This window comes from Schistocerca piceifrons, chromosome 5 (assembly GCF_021461385.2).
Source record: "Schistocerca piceifrons isolate TAMUIC-IGC-003096 chromosome 5, iqSchPice1.1, whole genome shotgun sequence".
Classification (NCBI taxonomy): domain Eukaryota; kingdom Metazoa; phylum Arthropoda; class Insecta; order Orthoptera; family Acrididae; genus Schistocerca; species Schistocerca piceifrons.
The window spans coordinates 76,490,233-76,514,411 of NC_060142.1; the positions used below are offsets into that span (position 1 = coordinate 76,490,233).

Sequence of the window (24,179 nt, forward strand, 5' to 3'; positions counted from 1 at the left end):
AACAGTTTGCATTGGCTGGAGATCGAACCCAGGACACCTATAGAGTAAGCGAGCATTCTGTGCCAAAGCCATACTGCCAGACACAAAAATTGGACCTTATATAAGGGTATTTAAGACGCTCGAAAAACTTCATGGTCCATTTTCTCTAGAATTTTGAGACTTGCATTGAAGTGTTCTGGCTTACTGATATTTGAGAACTGAAATTCACGTGACATAAACATGAAAACACTGTATTATTCTTGAAGAACCAAGTTTGTCAATATGGCAAGCAATTCTTTTTGTTACTATGACTGGTTTTGAGAGATTTACGCTGTCATCATTGAATCTGAAAGTTACAGAAACAGACATCCCAAGGGAAGGTGGCTTTAACTTACATGATTTCATATAACTGCTGTGAACACTACTTCAATGCTACAACATACTTTGTAACATTATTAGATATATGTGATTGTTGCAACATTAAAAGACACATAGTAATATTTTGTCAAATAAAACATGCTGAGGACATTAGCTTGCCAGAAATAAAATAACACACAATTGAAACATATAACATGTTGTGCTGAAGTTCCAGCACACACTAATCGCTCGACACCACAGCGGCAATAAAGGTAGCCCCCGACAATTGATAAATTTCGGTACATGTGCCACACTGCAATTAATTCTTCTGTCCAATCTCATTAAAATTGTTTTCAAGACAATTTACATAGTTTTAAATCGCAACTTTAAAAGAACATTGTGTTTTGAAAATATATGTGTCATTTTTAAAAAGTAAAATTTACAACGAAATATACTTTCTCACCTATAATTGGACACATATAATAAACTGTCGTTTTATAAAAATAAATTTACAATAAACATAGCATACAATAAACATAGCTAATCAGTACAAACTCATATCAAAAGTCCTGACAGAGGAGGTCATCATACACAAGACAAATACAGGTCATAGTCAAGGACCATAAAAAAATCACTCCATGAAATACTATCAGGATCACATAATTCTCTGCACCATGTAATATGAGCTACTCAATTTTTTATATGCCAGTGATGCGGTGCTTGTGGTCTAAGTACAGCGGCTTTATTAAAGTATCACAGGTTAACCTGTCAGTGTAATCGCAAGGCGGATTATTGAAAAATATTGTGGAGCTCATGGTGTAGTTCCTGGGCTTTTCGTTGGAGCATTGCATATTTTACTTCTTAAAAAGTGGAACTGTATATTTTCAAAGACAATGATATTTTAGAGTTGCAATTTAAAATGTTATGTAAATTATCTTGAAAATAATTTTATTGAAATTGGAGAGAAGACATAATTGCAGGGTGGCAAGTTAATTGATTATCGGTCACCACTATATAAACAACTGTGTACTTCCTTATCTGTGAAAATATTATACTAGCTAAGTCGCCATTGTGGTGTCAAGTGATCAGTGCAGAGACATCAGTACAACATGTTGTATGTTTTAACTGTTTGTTATTTTATTTGTGACAAGCTGATGTTCCCTGCCAAGTTGTATTTGATGCAACATCACTGTGTGACTTTCAGTATTGTAACAAGCATGTTCATCTAATAATGTTACAAGATACTTTCTAACATTGAAGCAGTGTACACAGTGGTTATATGAAATTGTACATCTTCAAGCGAGCTTCATTTGGTATGGTTGTTTTTGTAACTTTCAGAACTGATGATGACAGTGTAGATCTGTTGAACACGGCCATAATAATAGGAATTGCCAGAACTCTTGGAAAGCTTGATTCTTGAAGATTAATTTAACTTAATTCAAGATTAATTTAACTTAACTCTTTACCCGAGTAACGCAAGACGAATCCGAATTACGGATTTTATTGTTCCTTTTTCTCCTTCTCGTCGTATTTTGGGCTTATTTATTTATTTCTGTATGAAAGGTTTGCTCAGCAACTTCACTCTGTTTCGACTAGTATGGGCTGTTCTCACTCCGAACGACTATCAGGTCACCTTTAAAACATGTTTTCTGTAGTAAGCATCTCTGAAAGTCGAGATCCTTTGCACTTAGGAACTCAAGATGTCTGTTAAACTGCAACGCCGACTAAAGTATGGTTTTGAAAGTGTAGTTTCTCTAATCTTAGTGTGTTTCAGCTAAATATGAATCCAGCGGCCAAAATAGTTCATTCTAAATTCCCCAAATGCATTTCAGCAAACGCAAAGTTCGTTTTTCATGTTCTGTTAATCTAAAATGTACTTAGCTGAAAGAAGAAGCTTTTATTTCGTACTAAGCTTTCTTCGCACTACGTTGCATACCATCAGAATGTAGTTTTTAATATCCACTGAGCCCTTTTTTTAAGTATTTGAATTAATGTTTGCTCTGAATTTACAAGGCCTATGTACTGCTAAATGGCCTCAGGTCCTTAAGACATTCCCACACACTTGTCTTCGTTCTCTTTCGAAATAATTATTGAGTGAGGAAACTGATGGTCAAATTTAAAAATGTGTAGTAAAATACTTGAGGTTCCCGAGTGAGTGTTTAGTAACTTTTTCACTGTTTGCATTGCGAGACACCGACCTACTTATTTGAAGATGCCTCATAAACACATGAAACCTTCTGTTATGCTGAACTTGGGCCCTGTTTCGTGACTGGCATATATTTCCCAAATGTTAATTTGTCCTCAATCTTCTTTGAGTTGGCAGAATGAGATTTTCACTCTGCAGTGGAGTGTGTGCTGATATGAAACTTCCTGGCAGATTAAAACTGTGTGCCCGACCGAGACTCGAACTCGGGACCTTTGCCCCACACGGGCAAGTGCTCTACCATCTGAGCTACCGAAGCACGACTCACGCCCGGTACTCACAGCTTTACTTCTGCCAGTGTTGTATGCGGCAAAGAAGGAAACTTCCTGGCAGATTAAAACTGTTGTATGCGGCAAAGAAGGAAACTTCCTGGCAGATTAAAACTGTGTGCCCGACCGAGACTCGAACTCGGGACCTTTGCCTCACGCGGGCAAGTGCTCTACCATCTGAGCTACCGAAGCATGACTCACGCCCGGTACTCACAGCTTTACTTTTGCCAGTACCTCGTCTCCTACCTTCCAAACTTTACAGAAGCTCTCTTGCGAACCTTGCAGAACTAGCACTCCTGAAAGAAAGGGTATTGCGGAGACATGGCTTAGCCACAGCCTGGGGGATGTTTCCAGAATAAGATTTTCACTCTTCAGTGGAGTGTGCGCTGATATGAAACTTCCTGGCAGATTAAAACTGTGTGCCCAACCGAGACTCGAACAAGGTCCCGAGTTCAAGTCTCGGTAGGGCACACAGTTTTAATCTGCCAGGAAGTTTCCTTCTTTGAGTTTGGTTTGTTCATTTTATTGTTCCCGCCGTTGACATAGCTGAGCTGCAATGAAACTTCCTACGCAAACATATATTTGGCTATTATTTACTCACGTTAGATTGATAGCGCAACCTGATATCAAGTGCAGCAGGCTGTACACGTCCTGTGATGCTTGGCACACTTGCAGAAACCCAAGTTGGCGTGCTGTAACCACTGTGCCTCAGGTTGCGGCAGGTTCAGCCGCTTCACAGATTGCGGAGGAGGTAAGAGGAGCAGGCAGACTGAAAGGAGAATTTGTATACCTCTGATACGATACACTGATGTGACAAAAGTCATGGGATAGCGATATGCACGTCTACGGACGGCGGTAGTATCGCGTACACAGATTATCAAAAGGCAGTGCATTGGTGGAGCTGTTATTTGTACTCTGGTGATTCATGTGAAAAAGTGTCCACCATGATTACGGCCGCACGATGGGAATTTACAGAGTTTCAGAGCGGAATGGTAGTTGGAGCTAGATGCATTGGACATTCCATTCCGGAAATCGTTAGCCAACTCAATATTCCAAGACCCACGGTGTCCAGCGTGTGCTGAGAATACCAAATTTAAGGCATTACGTCTCACCACAGGCAACGCAGTAGCCAGTGGACTTCACTTAACGACCGAGAACAGCGCAGTTTGCATAGAATTGTCAGTGATAACAGACAAGCAACAGTACATGAAATACCCACAGAAATCAGAGTGGGAGGCACCACGAACGTATCCATTAGGACAGTGCGTCGAAATGTGGGGCTAATGGGGTATGGCATAAGACGAATCACATGAGTGCCTTTGCTCACAGGACGACATCGCCTGCAGCACCTCTTCTGGGCTCGTGACCATATTGGTTGGATCTTAGACGACTGCAAAATCATGGCCTGAACACATGACTTCGAATTTCAGTTGGTAAGAGCTGACGGTACAGTTCGAGTGTGGCTCAGACCACACGAAGCCGTGGACCCAAGTTGTCAACAAGGTACTGTAGAGACTGGTGGTGGCACCATAATGCTGTAGGCAGACAGGAGGATAACTATGTAGAGCGAAAATATTCCGTAGCTTATGCAGCCCTTTATGTATCCCTACTTAGTTTCTAGATGGTTCAGTGCTCCTGGTTTTTAAGGGAAATCAAATAAGACAATGATGCCCACCCAGCTAGTAGTGCGGTTTGCTCTGCTTCCCGAGCGGGATGGCATCCCGGTCCACTCCACGAACCTGCCCAGCGGATTACTGTTGAGGTCCAGTGTGCCGGCCAGGCTGTGGATGGTTTTGAAGGCAGTTTTCCATCTACCTCACCCAATGTGGGCTGGTTCCCCTTATTCCGCCTCAGGTACATGATGTCAGTGATTGCTGCACAAACACTGTCTCCACCTATGTGCGGACTATTATTACTCTACCACGCAAACATTTGGGGATACCCATGTCTGGTATGAGACCTTTATTTTTAAATTTGTCGTAATGTCTTATGGGACCAAACTGCTGAGGACATTGGTCCCTAAGTCTACTCACTACTTAATCTAACTTAAACTAACTTACGCTATGGACAACACACACAGCCATGCCCAAGGGAGGACTCGAACCTCCAATGGGGGCAACCGCAAGGCACCTCAGACTAGGGGCCACCCCGTGCGGCTTATGAGACGTTCCCGGTGTGTGTGTGTGTGTGGGGGGGGGGGGGGAGGGTAGGGGGGGATGTCTACTGGGGTCTGAACCGCACAATAGCCCTGGGTTCAGTGTGGGGCAGCAGTGGGGTGGGTGGGCTGCTGTGGCCTGTTGTGGGGTTGTGAACCACTGAGGGCTATGGCGGGACGAAGCCTCTCCATTGTTTCTAGGTCCCCGGTTCAATACACAATACAATGCCAGGCAAAAGGAGGACCGACACGATTTAGGAGATATCACATGACTTTCGTCACCTCTCTGTATACTGGGCCACAACTACAAAATTAGAACGTTCATAGAAAAATCGAAACAATAAATCCATTGTAAAATACAAAAATTACAGAAAGAGAAAATAAACGCCAGATGTTTTAGCCATACAAGAAGAAAGATTGACTCCAACTGTACCAAAAGCTTCAGCACGCTTTAGTCCAAATCAAAAATACAAACTGACGCCTGCTTGCGCAGGTGCTACTGGAGACCGACGAGATGGCGGTAGTGGTGTCCACGGCCTCCAGTCTGGCCGTCTTTCTCAGTGGGATCGCTCTGTACTGCATCATCGGCCACACCGTCATCGACCAGGTGGGTGTGTTGAATTGTTGTTATTTGTTTCTTTTCACGTACTTCATAATCAGAGGTCGCGAAAATGCATTCTACGTTTCTGAAGGAGGAGACTTGCTCGCGAAACAATTGGGCGAGACTGTTTCGCGAGATAGCTGGCTCCCTGTTCATTTACGTCTACATCTATAATCAGCAAGCCACCTTACGAAGAATGGTTGTTCGTAAATAGAGTCTAAGACTACTGTAGGCTAGTGTAGACTAAGTAATGGTAAACTACGACAGTTTTGCGAGTAGCCGCGGTCAGTAAGATAGTAACTGCGTTATCGGTACGTTAAGTGTGTTGCATACCTATCAGACATTACTTCATTTCGATCTCTTTGTTTGCGAATGCGATCAGTGTCTTACTACAATGAAGATCCAAAAAAACTGGTACACTTGCATGAACAGTCCCTTGCTGCCATGCAGGGTCCATAGATTCATGAGGTTGTCTCCGTACCCGTACACGTCCGTCTGCTCGATACAATTTGAAACGAAACTCGTCCGACCAGGCAGCATGTTTCCTGTCATCAACAGTCCAATATCGGTGTTGATGGGCCCAGGCGAGGCGTAAAGCTTTGCGTCGTGCAGCCAGCAAGGGTACACGAGTGGGCCTTCGGCTCCGAAAGCCCATATCGATGATGGTATGTTGAATGGTTCGCAAGCTGACGCTGTTGATGACCCAGCATTGAAATCTGCAGCAATTTTCGGAAGGGTTGCACCTTTCTGTCACGTTGAACGATTCTATTCAGTCGTCGTTGGTCCCGTTCTTGCAGGAGTTTTCTCCGGCCGCAGCGATGTCGCACATTTGTTGTTGTACCGGATTCCTGATATTCACAGTACACTCGTGAAATGGTCGTACTGGAAAATCCCCATTTCATCGTTACCCCAGAGATGATGTGTCCTATCAGTCGTGCACCGACTGTAACACCACGTTCAAATCCATTTAAAATCTTGATAACCTGCCATTGTAGCAGCAGCAACGGATCTAACTTGTGTTGTGTAGGCGTTGCCGACCGCAGCGCCATATTTTGCCTGTTTACATATCTCTGTATCTGAATACGCATGCTTATCCAGTGTCTTTGGCGCCTGCTAGTCTGAATTAAAAAGCACAACAAAGCAGACGGAAGCTGCATAGGTGTGTACTCCATAGTCATCAACACGCAAATACACACACACACACACACACACAACACCAAAAACATAACTACGAAATATAAACAGTAAGAGCCTAACTGGAAACACTGTTATAGCATTGCTGACATAGCCAAATATTGGAGCTTCAGAATAAGGCAGGCAGCTATTCTAAACTAAGCAGACTTTGATCTGACTGGGATGAATCAGAAGTCATCCATTTCACAGTTGCAATAAACAATGTTCCAGGAGAGGAGAGGAACAGCGAACTTCTATTCATTGCAGTAGTTTGCTAAGCATAAGAATAAATGTAATATTACAGTGCAGATATACTGAAATCTGTCCTGTAAGTTTCTTCATTTGTATGGCCTGTAAGTACCTAGAAGAAACATTATTTATGTTTTTATTATGAGAAGAAGAAAGTTATTCGAAAGAAACTGACATGAAGATGTTCATTTAAACAAATTTTTGCGTCAGAATATCGAGATTGTAAAAATAGTCTGATATTTTTATGCACGTACCATAGAAAAAAGATTTCAGATATTTGTATCTGTATCCGAAGCGAAAGAGCACCCAGAAATCATTTCTCTAAAGGGATTCACAAGGCGCGTCTCTAAATTTTTATTCTTTAGTGCTTTACAGAAGCTTAACATTTTTAAACATCTGTACATTTTGTCTCCAGCTATCAAAGCCATTACAATGAAACGTCGTGCACGCGTTTAAGATATGATGTAAAACCCCATAGAACACTTATTCCTGAAGCTGTATTTTAAATTAATCTACATACCTGAGCACATTATTTTTCAAAAACTCGATTTCTAAATAAAAAAATAACCATCAAAATAATATCAGTGTTGATTACTTTATAGCTTATGTAAATTCGAAGGCTTCCACAGTCGATGTCATTTTGGATAAAATAATTTTCGGTATTGGGTCGCGTCATTGTAACTACTAAAACAACTAAACCGCCGATATTTCGACCGATTTACTGCGGCGCTCTTCAGGGTTGTATACCAGTGAATGTCTTACTTAATATACTGTCATTTTCGGTTATTTGTTGCCTATCGAGATTTCATTGGACAATTTGAGGTGGGTGTTATGGAGGGGTGGCTGTACGATACGCTATAGCCTGTGTTTGGCTCTATATAAAATTTGATCAAATTGTTCTTCATACCGTTAGAGGCATGTAAGAATATATATCATACTGAATTTTCGTATACATCCCTCTACCCTCTCTCCCATAAATACCTTACACAGTATAAGTGTTGCAAAAATAAACCTGCACAATAATACAACATGTTTTATGTCTTATTTCAGCGTTTCTCTGACTTTTTTGTTCCTGAGGAGACAAAAGTCATCTGATACCGTGTCGGACCCCCTTTTGTCCAGCATAGTGTAGCAACTCCACGTGGTATGGATTCAACAAGTCATTGGAAGTCACCTGCAGAAATACTGATCCATGCTGTCTCTACAGTCGTCCGTAATTGCGGAAGTGTTGCCGGTGCAGGATTTTGTCCGCCCCTGGCAGCTGAGTGGTCAGCGTGACAGAATATCAATCCTAAGGGCCCGGGTTCGATTCCCGGCTGGGTCGGAGATTTTCTCCGCTCAGGGACTGGGTGTTGTGTTGTCCTAATCATCATCATTTCATCGCCATCGACGTGCAAGTCACCGAAGTGGCGTCAAATCGAAAAACTTGCACCAGGCGAACCGTCTACCCGATGAGAGTCCATAGTCACACGACATTTACTTTTTTTTGTGCACGAACTGACCTCTGGATTATGTCGCAGTAATGTTTGATGGGATTCATGTCGAGCCGTGTGGATGGCCAAATCATTCGCTCGAATTGTCTAGAATATTCTTCAAACCAATCGCGAACAATTGTGGCCCGGTGACATGGCACAGTGTCATCTACAAAAATTCCATCATTGTTTCGGAACATAACATCCATGAAGGGCTTCAAACGGCCTCCAAGTAGCCGAACATCCAGTGGATCCAGTCCATTCCATGTAAACACAGCCTATACCAGTCTGAAGTATAACCAACTTTCACAATATCTTGTTGGGAACTTGGCTCCGTGGCTCCGTCGAGTCAGCGCCACACATGCACCCTGCTATCAACCATTACCAACTGAAATTGGGAGTCATCTGACCATGCCATGGTTTTCCAGTCGTCTAGGGTCCAACCGATATGGTAACACGCCCGGGAAAGGCGCTGCAGGTGATATCGAGCTGTTAGCAAAGGCACCAACGGATACGTTCGTCGTACGTCTCGCATTGATTTCTTTGGTTATTTCACGCAGTGTTACGTGTTTATAAGCACTGACAACTCTACGCAGACACAGCTGCTCTAGGTCGTCAAGTGAAGGCTGTCGGAAACTGTGTTTTCCGTGGTCGCAGATCATGCCTGAAATGTGGTGTCCTCGGCACACTCTTGACACAGTGGATCTCAGAACACTGAACTCCCTAAGGATTTCCGAAATTATGCGTCTAGCACCAACAACGATTCCGTGTTCAAGTCTGTTAATTTACGCCATGTGGCCAAAATCACGTAGGAAACATTTTTACATAAATCACCTGAGCACAAATGACAGCTGCACCAATGTACTGTCCTTTTATACCCTGCGTACGCGATACTACCGCTATTTGCATACTAAAGCGCCAAAGAAACTGGTGTAGGCATGTGTATTCAAGTTCAGAGGTATGTAAATAAGCAGAATATGGCGCTGCGATCGGCAACACCTGTATAAGACAGCAAGTGTCTGGCGCAGTTGTTAAATTGGTTACTGCTGCTACAATGGAACGTTATCAAGATTTAAGTGAGTTTGAATGTGGTAGTACAGTCAGCGCACGCGCGATGGGACACAGCATTTCCGAGGTACCGATGAAGTAGGGATTTTCCTGTACGACCATTTGACGAGTGTAGTGTCAATATCATGAATCTGATAGAAAATCAAGTTTCCGACATCGCTGCGGCCGGACGAACGACGACTGAAGAGAATCGTTCAAAATGACAGAAGTGCAGCCCTTCGGCAAATTGCTGCAGGTTTCAACACTGATCCGTCAGCAAGTGTCAGCGTGCGAATCAATCAATGAAACATCATCGATAAGGGCTTTCGGAGTCGAAGGCCCATTCCTGTACCCTTGATGATTGCGCGACATAAAGCTTTACGCCTCGCCTGAGCCCGCCAACTCTGGCATCGGACTGTTGATGATGAACATTCTTGCTGGTCGGACGAGTCTCGTTTCAAATTGTATCGAGCGGATGGACGTGTATGGGTACGGAGACAACCTCATTAATCCATGGACCCTGCATGCCAGTAAGGTACTGTTCAAGCTGATGGAATCACTGTAATAGTGTGGGGTGTGGGCAGTTGGAGCGATATGGGACCCCTGATACGTGTAGATACGACTCTGACAGGTGACACGTACTTAAGCATCCTGTCTGATCGCCTACATCCATTCATGTCGAGTCCGGCCATCCTTATTTAGGTTTTCCGTGATTTCCGTAAATCGCTCCAGGCAAATGACGGGATGGTTCCTTTCAAAGGGCACGGCCGACTTCCTTCCCCGTCCTTCCCTAATCTGATGAGACCGATGACCTCGCTGTCTGGTCTCCTTCCCCAAAAACAACAACAACATTCATGTCGATTGTGCACTCTGACGGGCTTGGGCAATTCCAGCAAGACAATGCGACACCCCACACATCCAGAATTTTATCACATTAGCTCCAGGAACACTCTTCCGAGTTTAAACACTTCATCTGGCCACCAACTCCCCAGACGTGAACATCACTGAGCACATCTGGGATGCCTTGAAACGTGCTGTTCAAAAGTGATCTCCACCCCCTCATACTCTCACAGATTTACAGGCAGCCCTGCAGGATTAATAGTTTTAGTTTCCTCCAGCACTACTTCTTTGGCCCTTCAGTGTATATGTGCATATTACTATCCCATGACTTTAGTCACCTCGGCATATTTCGTTTTGGAGAGTCGGCAACACTGCGGCCACAACGCCACCAGAGCCGCGGTGGAAAGTGGTCACAATGATTTTCAGCCATGTATCGACTCGTGCTACACCTTGTGTTTAGATTGCATTGTTTTCCTTTTCTTCCCCTGACATGTTTGTTTGATATGTTGTCTGTCATTAAGTGGCTGCTTTGTTGTCTTTTTCCCTCTGCTAACGATATCTGCGTTTTTGCCTTCGGGAAACTGCTATGGAGGAAGTGAGATCTTTGACCGGTGGTAACCTCGTGTGGTGGCGCGGAAGTACGGGGTTGCTCGCAGTGAGAGTGTGGTGGACACGGGGGGGCAGTGTGGCTCTCCAGCGCGAAGCAGGCGTGGTCGGTTGTACCGAGTCACCACGTGATGTATGTCGGTTGTGTGTAACGAGCGGGTGGATTTGACGGAAGAGCTCCCCGCGGGTTGGTTATATACAGAACCGCCCCACGATTAGTTGCTGTTCGTTTCGCCTTGGTGGGACGTTAACAAGCTTCTTTAAATCCTCCTTTTCAACACTGGAGTTTAAAAGGAGACACCTAACATGAAGGGGCGGTCACTACCCGTCAACGTCACAGAGAAGATGTGAACTCCGATGACAGAGCCTGTTGTCGCGTGACCGTGGCGTGTTGGGTACGCTGGTGACGCGTGCGCGGTCGGATGTGTGGATCCTTGCCATCGGAGGTCGTGTACTGCCTGTTCGAGCATAATTGCAAGTTAAGTTCGTGGAAGGTTCAATCATTGTTGTGTTGGCTGAAGAGCCAACACCGTGTTACTAGAGGAGGCCGAAATGCACGCGTTTTAGCTCAGGCAGGCTGGCGTGAGGAGGGAAGAACTATACTGGCGTGAGGTCTGGAACATGACAAGGAATTAGAATTCAGAAAGCGGACATAATTAGTTTGATACTTAACTTTAATTCATTAATGATGAACGTCGCTCTTGACGGTACATGATTTATAATATTATCTGTTCAGAAGACATATAGTAAGTGAATATGACGCCTTGCTCGGTCGTAGCAAATGACGTAGCTGAAAGCTATGCTAAACTGTCGTCTCTGAAAATGAGAGCGTATATAGTCAGTGAACCATGGCTAGCAAAGTCGGCTCTACAACTGGGGCGAGCGCTAGGGAATCTCTTTAGACTAGACCTGCCTTGTGGCGGCGCTCGGTCTGCAATCACTGATAGTGGAGACTCGCGGGTTCGACGTATACTAACTTACCGCGGCCGATTTAAATACTACCACCTAGCAAGTGTGGTGTCTGGCGGTGACACCACAATCATTAAGTAATAATTTTGTGTAACCAGCGTCTCTTCTGCCTTGTGGCCTCCGGCGACCGGGTTTCCTGTCCCCGGCACCGGTGTTATTGAAGACAGTGATCTTTCCTCCTCCTCTCGTTACTGTCCGATGGGAGGTGTAGTTTTGGGCAGTTTAATTGTTCCGCTATTCTGACGTGGGTTATGAGCAAATTCATGCTTCTTGTTGGTTGATCATGTGGTCGCTCATTCAGGACTGTGTGGTGTAATGTTTCGTTGCACGATGTTAGCTCTAATTCTGTCTGCAAGTTAAGCCATTTTATTACAAGTTTTCGCTGGCTAAAAGTCGGTGCAGTGACCAGCCTGAGAGTGGCAATTGTGTCTACGCGCGTATTTAAATTGGTCAGTTTTCTGTCTAGCCTGTGCATCCCTGAGTGGGTGATTTGCGGCCGCCTTACATGGGTCCGTCATATCTGTTATGTTCTAATGATATCCCAGGACACTTTTGTTTAAAATTTTTTTAAATTCCTCCAAGTCTGTAAATTCCTTTTATTGCCATTAATCGTGTGTTTGCTGAGACCTGTTTAATTTTTTTAATGGCGGTGTTGGTAGCTTCACTACCTCACCGTACTTTATTAACAAAGTTCTGTATTTACTTTAGTAGCCTGTTTACTAATGTTCTTTAATTTTTTTAATTGTTGTATTGCTATAAATTACTTCTTTGGCGTTAGCGGCGTGTTTTAAAAGGTAGTTTATTGCCGCACTGCTAGCTTCTGTATTTCTTTAAAAAAATTTTAAACTGTTGTATTGCTATAAATTACTTGATTGGCGTTAGCGGCGTGTTTAAAAAGGTTGTTTATTGCCGTAATGCTAGCTTCTGTGTTTTAAAAAAAAAAAATTTTAATTTTTGTATTGTTATAAATTACTTGATTCCCGTTAGCGGCGTGTTTAAAGGGCTGTTTATCGCCGTACTGCTAGTTTCTGTAAGATACAAATAAAAAACCTCAACTCGACAGTAAACTACTAGGAATTTTGCCCCGTTTCCAAACTTGTGGTGTGGCTTGTAGTAACCGTAACCACTGTGTGTGTCTGATTTGGTTCGTCAGTGCACGCGGCCAGCAGTAACGTACTGTGTCCCGTGTGCAGAGCGAGCAGCTGCCAGAGGCGGTGTACAGCAGCGGGTGGACCGGCGCGGACGCCTCCTTCCGGAGGACGGTCTCCATCCTGATGGTGCGCGCCTCGCAGCCGCTCAGCATCACCGTGGGCAAGATGCGCGTCCTGTCCAAGCCCACATTCGTGCAGGTCTGAGGCGCACACTACTTCCAGCATTTCCCTGCATTCGGCTGCCGTAAGCTGCCTTCTCCGACTACAGTAACGGTCGTCATACGAGGCGTGTCCAAAAGTTAAGAGTGTTCAATAGTTTTCAATTCAAAAAGCATTAAGCACGGTGCGTCACCTAAAACTTGAAACATGTACGTTTCAAATACGACTGAAATTACGTAACTGACTGTAATTTGAAACACAATCGTTAGAACAGGAACGGCATGTGAACGGTTATTTTATCTCGTCACTTCGCTCTGTACTGAACTTTCATGTCTGCGAGAATGTGAAGTTAATTTAGCTGCGAAGTGTAAAGTTGTTAACTGTCAATAACTTTAAATGAAACTAAAACTGCATGAATTTACGTAATACAAAACTGAATCTGATGCAACACTATTGACTTCAAATTGACCCTGGAAATAAAACAAAACTTAATCAATTTGTAAAATAATAGTCCCTGTGCTTAATGAATGCTGTCCCTGAAATAATAAAATTTCTTACCTTTATCTGCGCTGTGGTAACGCTCTTCGGAGTGCTCTCTGTTAGCACTTTAAACTGTGTAGTTAGCAAACAGCTATTATACAAGACTGTTGCTTAGGATACATTTTAATTAAATCGAATATGGCTGAGACAATAACTTCTTCGGAGAAATAGTTAATCAAAAATGACATGGATCTGGGAAGTGGTACTGGTTTTCGGTTAGTAACAATTTGGTACCACCTTTAAAACTTGTATTTTGGCTCTTTGAAAATTAATATCATTTAATATTGACAGACTCAATAAACTGATTATACATTAACAATTAGCTTTACAAAATGAATGGATGTGAGTGCTATACATTGTCTCAATCAATCCCTTATGAATACGCGCATTGCATTAGTAACAAAACAACTTTCTTAATTATTTCCAACTTCCGTTGAGATTCATTTTACAGTTAGCAAACAGCATAATATCTTGCAAATAAACTAGTTGCGAGTAAGTATATATCCAGCACACATCAGATACGTCTTTACACTTGATGTTCTCTATACATCTCTCAAAATAAAGTTAGTCTAACACATTACCCATCAGCGATGGTTGTTGATCAGCGACGCTACTACACAATTGATGCCACATTTTGACCATCTCTGGCACAATGTTCTTTCTTACAAAACTTGAATTGATTTACCCTGTGTGTATACTATCAAACTTAAGCCGCAAATATTGAGGCAACTGAAACCGCTATTGATGTGTGGTTTTCACAGGATGGAAAGACCCCGGGGGTGGGGGGTGGGGGATCGGGTGGAGAGGGGCAGGATGAGGAGTCTGGGAACCGAAGTGATTCATTTTTAATCATATTGTTAGCCAATCAACAAATTGTAATAATAATTAGAAAGTGTATTACGCAAACATACACTTTTTTACGTGGAACAATGCCTATTGACATTGCCGTACATAAAGTAGGGCGTTTGTTGCAGGATTCTGGAGCGTGTCGTATTTTGAAAAGTTCCCATACCGACCATTGTACAATATCTGTGGTAGCAAACAACTCAAGTGCATACATACATCATCTGGATTCTGGCAACTAAAGAGACAACTGAACTTGACAGGTTGTGTCCAAAATGACCACCAGCAGCGGCAGTATACGCTTCCAGGCCGGTACGGAACGACTGCTACATTTCAGTGGAGATGTCCGAGAGGGCTAGAGGAATAAGTTGCTGCCTCTAATCGGGTGTATTGGCTATGTCCTTGTAGACAGCGTCTTTCAGCGTTCCCCACAGAAAAAACTCTACAGGCGTCAAATCCGGTAAACAGATCGGCGTCCAATCCAACGATTTGGAAACAGTTCGTAAAGACATGCTGTAGCATATTGTGCACTATGGGCTGGACAGCCATCATATTGACACTACAGGTTCCTTCCAGTCTGCAGAGAACGTCTTCGAGCATCCGTGGAAGACGGCCTTTTAGAAGGTTGCGATACTTGTGCACGTCCAGTGTTCTGTCTCTGACAAACGAGGCTATGACCTGATGATTCATTATCCCGCACTACACGTTTACACTCCTCGGACGCTGACGTTCCACCTGACAAAGCCAGCGAGAACTGTCAACAGACCAATAGTGCAAGTTTCGGCGGTTTACCTGGCCATGATTAGTAAATTTGGTTTCATCACTCGACAAGATACATGATACAGCACGGAAGTTCACATGATTCTCATAATAATTTTCATGGAGCTCTTGATGAAGAGAAATGTGATAGGAATGGAACCTATTTCGATGGAGAATTCGTAGGACATTTTCCTGAGTCATGCCATTTCCTCGTACGATTGCGCGGGAGCTAACGTGCCGATAAACTGCATCTGACATCACGTGTTTCCTTCTGTTAACGTTGCCTAGGTGTTACGCTACCGCCGGCCGCGGTGGTCTCGCGGTTCCAGGCGCGCAGTCCAGAACCGCGCGACTGCTACGGTCGCAGGTTCGAATCCTGCCTCGGGCATGGATGTGTGTGATGTCCTTAGGTTAGTTAGGTTTAAGTAGTTCTAAGTTCTAGGGGACTGATGACCGAAGATGTTAAGTCCCATAGTGCTCAGAGCCATTTGAACCATTTTTTGTTACGCTACCACTTTCGCGTAGCTAGTTGAAGAGGCTTTTTAAATAACTGCCAAGATGGTTGACGTCTATTGGAATACCCACATACATCGTCCAAGAACGAACTGCGCTCTTCCTACACTATCCATACAACATGACCTATTGCTTGGACTGGCACACACTAATCGACTGACAACTGGCAATGCGTTTATAAAACACACAAGCACAATATGTCAGCAAAGATAGCAACATCGTACCTAACAACAACGCAGGTTGTGGAAACTTTTCAAAATACAATACCTCGTAAACGACCCACACTGGAATCCTGCAACAAACACCCTACACTTAGTATGTTTGCAGGAAAAATACAGTTTCTAAGTATTACTACAATCTGTTTATTATAATAGTGGTAGCCCTTGACCATCAATCCATTCTGTGAAAACCACACATCAATAGCACTTCACATTCCCGCAATATCTGCGATGCAAGGTTTAATTGATTCACCCTGTATTAATGAACAATTTGAAAGTTCAAAAGCGTACATCACCGTTTTTCGACGTAGACGCCTCAGTTGCTGTTTATGCTGCACTCAGAAAAGTCTCCTGTCACCTCTTTGGCCCATTGTTTGATGACACTGTTGATCTCACAGTCGGTAGGGAAGGTTTTTCCACCCGTAAACAAATCCATAGAGGTGAAAAAAAAAAATGAAAAACTGAAAGTGCCATATCAGAGTTCGGGGCGGAGTGGTTGTTGATGTTCCAACCGAATGAATCCAATAGCTACTTTCTGGCATACTTATGTGGGAAAGAGCGTTACCATGCCACAAGCACATTCCCTTCCTTAATGTCCCCCTTCTTTTGTTCTAGATCGCGCTCCAGATTTTTAAGGTTCCATTGTACTGCTTAGCATTAATTGTTTTCCTCTGGTGCAAAAATTCATTGATGAGATTCCCGTTACTGTCGCAAAAGACAGTCCATGATGTTTCTGGCGGAAACAACAGTCTGAATTTTTTCGCTGAGAATGAATATGGACGTCGTCACGACGTTAACCCTTCGTCTGAGGGCTGTAGTGGGCCACCCACGTCTAGTCGTCTGTCACACAAAAGTCAAGGAACTGTTCACCTTCCATTTTGAATTCCTGTGGACGTGCATTTCCGTTGACTTTCTGTTGATATGTGAGCTGTTTTGGCGCCCACTCAAAGGCGGCAGTCAATCCACATTTCATGTGATTTTTCTCTGCCTACGTGTTCTCATACTTTGTACCCCCTGGGGGTTGGGGGATGGAGGGGAGAGGAAGATCACTCTGGGAACCGCAGTGATTAAATATCAATCATTTACAGTTAATGCTTCTGAGACATATTTTTGTTTCACCTTTATCTACGTTAATGATGTGGGCTAAAGCAATGAATTACAATTTGTACCAATTCAGGATTCGAACTCAGATCTCCTGATTACTGGGCAGATGCACTAAACACTGCAATACGAGGTGCATTCAAGTTCCAAGGCTTCCGATTTTTTTTCCCCAGACTGGAAAGAGATAGAAACATGTGCATTGTTTTAAAATGAGGCCGCGTTCATTGTCAATACGTCCCAGAGATGGCAGCACCGTACTGCAGATGGAATTTTACCGCCAGCGGCGAGAATGAGAACTGTTTTAAATACTTAAAATGGCGACGTTTTCCTTACTTGAACACCGTGCAATCATTCGTTTTCTGAATTTGCGTGGTATGAAACCAATTGAAATTCATCAACAGTTGAAGGGGACATGTGATGATGGAGTTATGGATGTGTCGAAAGTGCGTTCGTGGGTGCAACAGTTTAATGAAGGCAGAACATCGTGTGACAACAAACCGAAACAACCTCGGGCTCACACAAGCCAGTCTGACGACATGATCGAGAAAGTGGAGAGAATTGTTTTGGGGGATCACCGAATGACTGTTGAACAGATCGCCTCCAGATTTGACATTTCTGTGGGTTCTGTGCACACAATCCTGCATGACGACCTTAAAATGCGAAAAGTGTCATCCAGGTGGGTGCCACAAATGCTGACGGACGACCACATGGCTGCCTGTGTGGCATGTTGCCAAGCAATGTTGACACGCAACGACAGCATGAATGGGACTTTCTTTTCGTCGGTTATGACAATGGATGAGACGTGGATGCCATTTTTCAATCCAGAAACAAAGCGTCAGTCAGCTCAATGGAAGCACACAGATTCACCGCCAACAAAAAAATTTCGGTTAACCGCCAGTGCTGAAAAAATGATGGTGTCCACATTCTGGGACAGCGAGGGCGTAATCCTTACCCATTGCATTCCAAAGGGCACTACGGTAACAGGTGCATCCTACGAAAATGTTTTGAAGAACAAATTCCTTCCTGCACTGCAACAAAAACGTCCGGGAAGGGCTGCGCGTGTGCTGTTTCACCAAGACAACGCACCCGCACATCGAGCTACCGTTACGCAACAGTTTCTTCGTGATAACTTTGAAATGATTCCTCATGCTCCCTACTAACCTGACCTGGCTCCTAGTGACTTTTGGCTTTTTCCAACAATGAAAGACACTCTCCGTGGCCGCACATTCACCAGCCGTGCTGCTATTGCCTCAGCGATTTTCCAGTGGTCAAAACAGACTCCTAAAGAAGCCTTCGCCGCTGCCATGGAATCATGGCGTCAGCGTTGTGAAAAATGTGTACGTCTGCAGGGCGATTACGTCGAAAAGTAACGCCAGTTTCATCGATTTCGGGTGAGTAGTTAATTAGAAAAAAAATCGGAGGCCTTAGAACTTGAATGCACCTCGTACAACGGCACTGCAGCTAGTACAGGTGCACGGATTATCCTAGTACGTCTCCCTCGCTGACACAAATTCCCATTCACGCCTCAGCTTGTTACTGTTCCTCTTCTAAATTCTGATCCATATTGTAAAGGCTCTCAAATATTAGAATAGCACCTTACCGATGACCGAAATGGGCTGAGGCATGAATTATAATTTTTATCAGAGAAGCAAATGTATTAAGATAAACGGAGCAGGTGTGGTAAGACTAGTGCCAGGGTGTGACGGTGTTTAGCATATTTGCCTAGTAAGTAGGAGACCTGAGTTCGGATTCAGTACTGCTACAAGTTTTGATTCATTGCTGCAGCCTACATCATTATTGGATTTGATTTTTATCTCATTTTTATTACGTTAGATATTCTGAACCCTATGAACCCTTACCAACCTTCCTGTACATGGATTGCAAACGAGTACACGTTGGTAAATTCAGGTGGACTTTCTTGATTCATCATTGTAGCAGGGCCTGGGAAAGGCCGTTGAGTTTAATTTTTCGAAGAGTCGCATCTGTCTGCCTGGACTTTCTTAAAGCACAGCTCCATGACTGGTTCTGCCAGATAAGCGCTTTTTCAGACCTGCTGTCATCTGATTGGAGGAGACGCCTGGTACTACTGAAAAATTCGTCTTGTTAATCAGCCAATTTGCCCCCTCCAAGTTTCTTTCTGTCTCTGTTCACAGAGCGAGGCAGGCTGGATTTTATGCAGAGTTATTGAGTCGCTGTGCTGGGGTCCGGTGAGAATGACGTACCACTTCTGTGTGCACTTTGAAAGAGTACAGTACCCCCGACATTGAAAATAGGTACAACATACTTCATTATTTCTGTCAGAAGAACACATTATTTTTGTAAAATAACTCAATTTCAATTAATACAGCGAAGCCGGATACCAGTCTGGGAAAGAATGACAATTTATTTATTTAATTGATCACATGTGCACTCCCACAAAGTAAATCCCTACATCCAGTTTGGTGAGATCTGTGAAATGAATGAATGTACGGTCGTCTGCTAACCGCAGATAGTGAATGTGAATATATGATCATCTTTGAGTCGATCCTTTGGCCACCTTTGGTGGGACCAAAGAGATGAAATTTGCCTGAGCTTTGAGCGCCTGAAACATGGCTGACCAATGCGGTAGAAAGGTGCTCCCCCACTTCGACAGAGGTGGGAGAGAACCTCAAGAACGGCCATGTTTCAGCACTCTGCCGCTGGATCTTGTGCTGTTAAGACCTGTTTTGTTATGCTCCGTAATCACAAAAGAGTGGAAACATGGTATGCATATGGAATATTTAAGAGTAGTTTGAAATAATAATTTCTCTATTTCAGGAACTTTTGTGGGGAGAATTAAATGTCAGGTAGGTAATATTAATGGGATTGTAGTAATCTTCGGAAGTGACCAACAGTCATAATGAAACCACGTGTAGCAATAGGTTGAAATACTTCCGTGTGCTTAAGTTAAGCTGAATTACTAGCGTGTGTACAATAAGTTGAAATATTTAAGAAATAGCGTGTGTACCATAAGTTGAAATATTTAAGAAATGGCGTGTGCAGGACTTGAAATTAGAGACGAGTACTTCCACGTGGTGAGTACTGTGTGAGTCTCAATCTGTGTATGAGACAAAAGATAAAGAGAAGTACTCGTCCATGGTATCAGTTGAGGACTCGCGTGTGTGATGAAATATGTTCTTAATATTACATTGCGTGATATGATTCCGTGTGACGCTAGATTCAAACTCTGAGAGAGAAGCAAGGTGAGTCTGCCGTCTATCCAGCAACGCCACTTGGCTTGCATTGCACAGGAAGATGTGCAAATATCTCCAGAGTTCATAGTACGAAAGTAGAATTACAAAGTGGGGCAGTGTCGTGTGAAACTGGGATAAATATTAATTGAAGTGAGAAAGCTGAAAGTGATAGTGTTGTGACTATGTAGTGTTTTGTATTCCATGTCGTAGTGTGGTGTATGTCATGTAATTTGGGTATGTGTGGTTTGCATGGGAGAGTAGCGAGGTAGTTTCAAAAGATTAGTGGGTTATGCTTGCTCCTTCGGTACCGCTCGGTCTGGAGGAAAGTTTCGTGATGATGATTGTGAGAGTCGAAGTGTGAGGTATAATAAAAGATCCACCATCCTATCCAGAAAGTGCACTGTAGCGTTAAATAATTACGAGACCATAATATAGAGATTCACCAATGTAAAGCCATGCCCACTGGGCGGAATTTCTCATGTGTTATTGTTGTAGGTTATAGAATTTGTGTGTTTAGGTTATAGAATTTATTGGAATAAATAAGATAGTGAAAAGAAAAAGATTGGTGGACTTTTCCTTCGAATTGTATGTTGTCATGATATCCCGAATTTATAATGTGTGCGCCATTCATATTCAGTGCGGTGGCCACATGTTGATAAAAGCCGTTAAATAAAAGACAAAAAGAAAATGTGGTATTGCCAGTGCGAAGTGAAGAGTCAGAGTTCTGTAAATCACTGATAGTCAGATATGCGTTTCCGTTGCGTATTATTCATACAGGAGGATAATTTGTAACTTAATTGTGAGTACGAGAGTTCATGTTACTCGATAAATAAGAATGAATCCACTCGCTTGGCAGACCACTCATCTTGCAGGCCTGACTGCTTGATACCACAGTATGAGCAAGGCATGTGGGTGCCTCTCAACTTTGAAAGTGATTTTGGATCGGAGAAAGTTTAGATTTTTGTGTTGGGAACTGTCTATAATTTTTGAAGCATTTATCAGAAACATTATGATGTTCTCTTGAGTGATAACTTTGCTATCATTTAACTAGATGCCACTAGGATCAACTTTCTTCTTTATCTGGTCACGATCCCCCGACTAAGTTTCGTGTGTCACACTCTAGGTTTCGCGACTCTGCATTTACTATAAAATGGTGATTTCCATATGGTTATTCCGTGAATGTTTGAATCACTGTGTGTGAGAACGTGAGCGTCCATGTTGGTTTCCTTAGTTAAACTAATGCTCGCTTAATTATGATGATTAATATAATGACGAACATATTCCCCATACAAGATCAGAGTCTCGGGATATTATACGCATTAAATGTTTACTGAAGCTGAGGACAAAGCTCCATTTTGTGAATAAATGTCAATTTGGAATCAACTTATTCTGTTAAACTTATCCCCGACGTGCATACCAGCACGCCATTCCACGTCATGTGGTCATTAACCTAATCTACATGTAAAAAAAAAAAAAAAAAAGATGCTAAGAAGCATTTAGTGAAGTTCATTCTGTGAGCAGTTAATCTGAAGTCCGGTATTGAAATTTCAGTTGCACGTCTTTGTGATAGAACGTTAGAACGTAGGGCTAAATTTAATTAAGGTTTTTGTGACTTCAGGAGGTTTGGCATTCAGTGGAAATGAGGTCCACTTACCAATATTTTGACTTTTTCAGTACTTTATAAACAGTGTTCGAGTTCTACCATCTCGCATACAATTTTCGGAAATCAAGTCTTTCAGTAATACTTAATGCAGAAGAGATCTGGAATTTCTGTAAACACGAACTTCCTTCTCGTCCGAAGTCAGTCGACGGATGACACGAGTCATTGCTTCGATCTCATTCACCATCTCATCAGTCATGCCTGACGGACGAGCACTCATTTTTTCATCATGAACATTCGTTCTGCCAAATTTTAGTGCACGACGCCATTTCTACACTTCAGTTTGGTTCATCACACCACCCCATAAACAGTTCCGATTCCGTTAAAAATCTGGAGCTGCACGTTTCTCTTTGCAAAAAGTAACAGGATTACGCTCCTCAGCTCCCACCTGGGAGGAGTAGGAATAGAGACGCTCATTTCAACATGGTAGTACAACAAGTTTTCAGCTCACCATGTGTTGTTCTTGAATGCAGTAGTCTACTAGCAACTTCATCGAACAAAATTCCTTCGTCCGTTAGAAACACACTACACTTACTTTCTGTACATGCGTTGCATTATGTGGCAGGATTTCGTCACACATACTCATACAATGCTCTTGCAAATTACTGCTAGATAGTGCTTACAATATAAAAAAAGCTCCTTTGTGATTATTCGCTTTTTAGGCTACTGATGAGCTGTCCTCTTTTATTACTCTTTAACACAGAATACCATTTGATGAGTATATGTTCAAATGATGTATGCATATAACTTTTTCACATCTTACATACTCTGCTCCTTACCGTTCAATGTGCTGTTGCAAAACTAACTTGTCTTATAGTAATTTCATTGTAGAACTAGCATTTTGTTTTGTTCTTTCAGGTGCTGAATGGGTCTTACACGCTGTTCAACTTTCTCTATCGGACTCAGAGCGACAAGGAACGGAAAAGCTAGTTATTTCAAAGGCGAAAGAAGAAATACAAGAATTTTGCATTCTGATAACATTATCACATGTATCTAGTCAGCTCCTATTTTTGCATGCATATTTTGGAAGTAACATATAAGCTTTTATCACTGCAGTAGTTTTTAAATTATGACATTTTGCAACACTGAGGAGCAGCCGCACCTACTTTACAGTTTTATCTACAACAGAAACTCAACGAAAATATTTCAATTACAGTTGTAGCAAATGAAGTAGGAAACACAAACTTCCTTATGATTAAAATAAAGCGAAACAAAAACTGAGTAAAATACTTGTTCATGGCGTTCAGTTATTCAATACGAAAACCGTGTAATGTAAATTCTGTCATGACTGTAAATAATTCTGCTGAAGCTAATTTGAGAGGTCAAGTTCCTACCACGCTCAGGATCCATATCGACGTAACAAATTGAGTTTGCACTGCACGTTGTAATCATTTTGTGATTTGTTGAATTACACCTAGGCTAATCAAACACTCACTATTGTCTCGAGAAAAAAGATAGCAGACACTTTCTTGTGAATTTCGTATTTGCTAACACAGGTAGAATTGAAGACCGAAATAAGATGGACATAGATAAGTTCAAAACTTGTCAGAGCAACTGAATTAGTGGAAAGAATAGAAGTTATGTGAATGTTCCTTTCGTTTTCTTTTTATTTCTCCACCTCATTCTCTTCCTTTCTCTTTTCCTCTCTTTCTGTTTCTCTCTTTTCGTCATTCACTTTCTCTCTCTTTTTCTGTCTGTTGCCTTCTCTTTGCCTCTCGCCCCCGCCCTGTTCACAGCTCAAAGTTTACATAACCCGAAACTGTACATTCCGTCACTGCCAGCAACGTGTGGTTCACAAATTCTTAAACGATTTCTCGTACTCCACCAAGTGATGAGCTTTTCTTTATCTACCCAGTGCTGGCTCATACACATCTGAAAGATTGCATCTCATGTAATGGATCTATAAGAGAAGAACACGAGCAGAGCTTCACGTTCTTCAGCCTCTCGGTAAGTGTTTAAAGTTCTTTTTCTTTATTTTCTAAATAATAAGTCTAGAGGAGAGAAGTATCAAAGTTATTCACTTGCTGTACGTAGAAGTATTAGGTGTTTCGAATAGTGTGTGTTTATGTGTGGATATTTATGTGTGTGTGTGTGTGTGTGTAT

The 24,179-nt window shown here is 42.6% G+C and overlaps 1 protein-coding gene across 1 annotated transcript in view; it reads left to right on the forward strand.

Annotated features, from left to right (window-relative positions):
* LOC124798745 (putative odorant receptor 71a) overlaps positions 1–23,013 on the forward strand; it is a 91,447-nt gene extending 68,434 nt beyond the window's left edge. The window contains exons 4-6 of the mRNA XM_047262273.1: positions 5,457–5,570; positions 13,114–13,269; positions 22,935–23,013. Of these exons, the coding sequence (XP_047118229.1) occupies positions 5,457–5,570; positions 13,114–13,269; positions 22,935–23,006 (342 nt within the window). The 3' untranslated portion in view covers positions 23,007–23,013. The remainder of the gene's footprint in view (positions 1–5,456; positions 5,571–13,113; positions 13,270–22,934) is intronic.
* Positions 23,014–24,179: the final 1,166 nt, after the last annotated feature.